Source organism: Vigna radiata, unplaced genomic scaffold, assembly GCF_000741045.1.
Source record: "Vigna radiata var. radiata cultivar VC1973A unplaced genomic scaffold, Vradiata_ver6 scaffold_1602, whole genome shotgun sequence".
In the NCBI taxonomy this organism is placed as follows: Eukaryota; Viridiplantae; Streptophyta; class Magnoliopsida; order Fabales; family Fabaceae; genus Vigna; species Vigna radiata.
This window is the reverse complement of record NW_014542826.1, coordinates 1-1,753: the sequence shown is the minus strand read 5'-3', so window position 1 is coordinate 1,753 and position 1,753 is coordinate 1. Positions and strand designations below refer to the sequence as shown.

The 1,753-nt window shown below is 35.9% G+C and overlaps 1 protein-coding gene across 1 annotated transcript; it reads left to right on the top strand.

Annotated features, from left to right (window-relative positions):
* Positions 1-105: 105 nt before the first annotated feature.
* Positions 106-1,710, top strand: LOC106780753 (beta-amylase-like; the record flags this gene model as incomplete). The annotated part of the gene is made up of 3 exons (XM_014669063.2): positions 106-165; positions 1,313-1,552; positions 1,634-1,710. Coding segments are annotated over exons 1-3 (377 nt in total), but the record flags the coding sequence as incomplete, so codon positions are not given.
* Between the last annotated feature and the right edge of the window lie 43 nt (positions 1,711-1,753).

Genomic DNA, 1,753 nt, shown 5'->3' with positions numbered 1-1,753 from the left:
GAGCTTACTGCGGGATATTACAACTTATGTGATAGGGATGGATACAGACCCATAGCAAGGATGCTTTCCCGACACAATGCTATTTTAAATTTTACTTGTCTTGAGATGAGAAATAATGAGCAACCAATTGAAGCCCACAGTGGAGCTGAGGAACTTGTCAAGCAGGTAATTTGTTTCAACTTCAATCCCAATCGTATTCCGTCTCCACAAATCATGAGATTTCTAATTGATATATATATATATATATATATATATATATATATATATATATATATATATATATATATATATATATATATATATTCGAAGTTTTAAGTCTTGATGTAAGTCCTGACGTGACCCTTTTAAGCTTTCTGAAACTTCACGTTCAGGTTTTAAGAAACTGCAAAATTTCTATCTTTACTTTTTCTTTCTTGACAAACTTGTTGACTAAAATGGTGTAAGTCCTGACGTGACCCTTTTGACATAATCCCTTTCAAGCTTCTGCATGGCATGAGAATCTTTAATAGCCTCAGCAGGAGAAGCCTAGCATTTCAGGCCGACTAATATTTAGTAAATATTCGTGGCTCTATTCAATATCAAGATTTCTACACGCAAATTAAAGAATATCTAATAATATTAATATATTTTATTTAAATGCTAGCTAAAGATTACTCTATTACCCGCATAGAAATAGTTTCTAATTATCCACAATACCAACACAATATGTGATGGAAGCATCGTTGCAATTCAGTCACGAACACTTTCAGAACCAGAGAAATGACAGCGGAATGATGAAGAAGATGAAGTGTGAATTGCAGTGAAAGGTGTTTGTAAAAATGTCTGGTGATGTTGGATGAATGTGTTTGGTAGAATTATAGCTCGGGCAGCCTTCCAAAGGGGAAAGGAGCTATAGGGGGTGCTAGATAACAAAGCACAAGTCCTCTTCCTTGGTCTCATTTGCTCTTTCTTAGCTTTGGCTAGCTTCTTGAGATGTGTAGACATAGTTTCCTACTTTTATTTAGACACCTACAAAACAATGTAAATGGATTAGAGAATCTATCTAAGACTTTAGATAAGGAAAGAGTTTTGGAAATCTTTTATTTTACTTCACTTTCTTTAGTCTTAGTTGTAGTTGATGCTTCGTGGAAGTCCCTTTACGGGTTGCCATCAATATTACTTCTGATTGTTCCAGATAGTATTGCTTGCATAAAATATAGGGCATGAATTCTTATTATGAAATAGCATTTACTAATGCATATGTTTTCTTTTAATTAACCATTTTATAATCTTTTCGTGCATAGTTTTATTCAGTGCGTTCATTCTCCTGCAGGTTCTTAGTGGCGGCTGGGCGGAGAAGATTGAAGTTGCAGGAGAAAATGCACTCGCAAGATATGACCGTGAAGCTTATGACCAAATCCTTTCAAATGCTAGACCGAACGGTATTGCCAAATTTGGCCATCCAGCACTAAAAATGTATGGCGTGACATACCTCCGTTTATCAGACAAGTTAATGAAGCAAAGAAACTTTGACGTATTCAAAGCCTTCGTGAAAAAGATGCATGCAAATTTGGTAAGCAGCACCATTGCATTCCATGAACGATGGCAACAGTACATTTATAATCAGGACTCTTTTATTGTAAAAAATTTACAGGATTACTGTTCCGAACCGGAGACGTACTATCATTTCACAGAACCTATGGAGCGATCAAAGCCAAGGATTCCATTAGAGTTTCTTCTGGAAGCAACCGAACCATTGGAGCCTTATCCATGG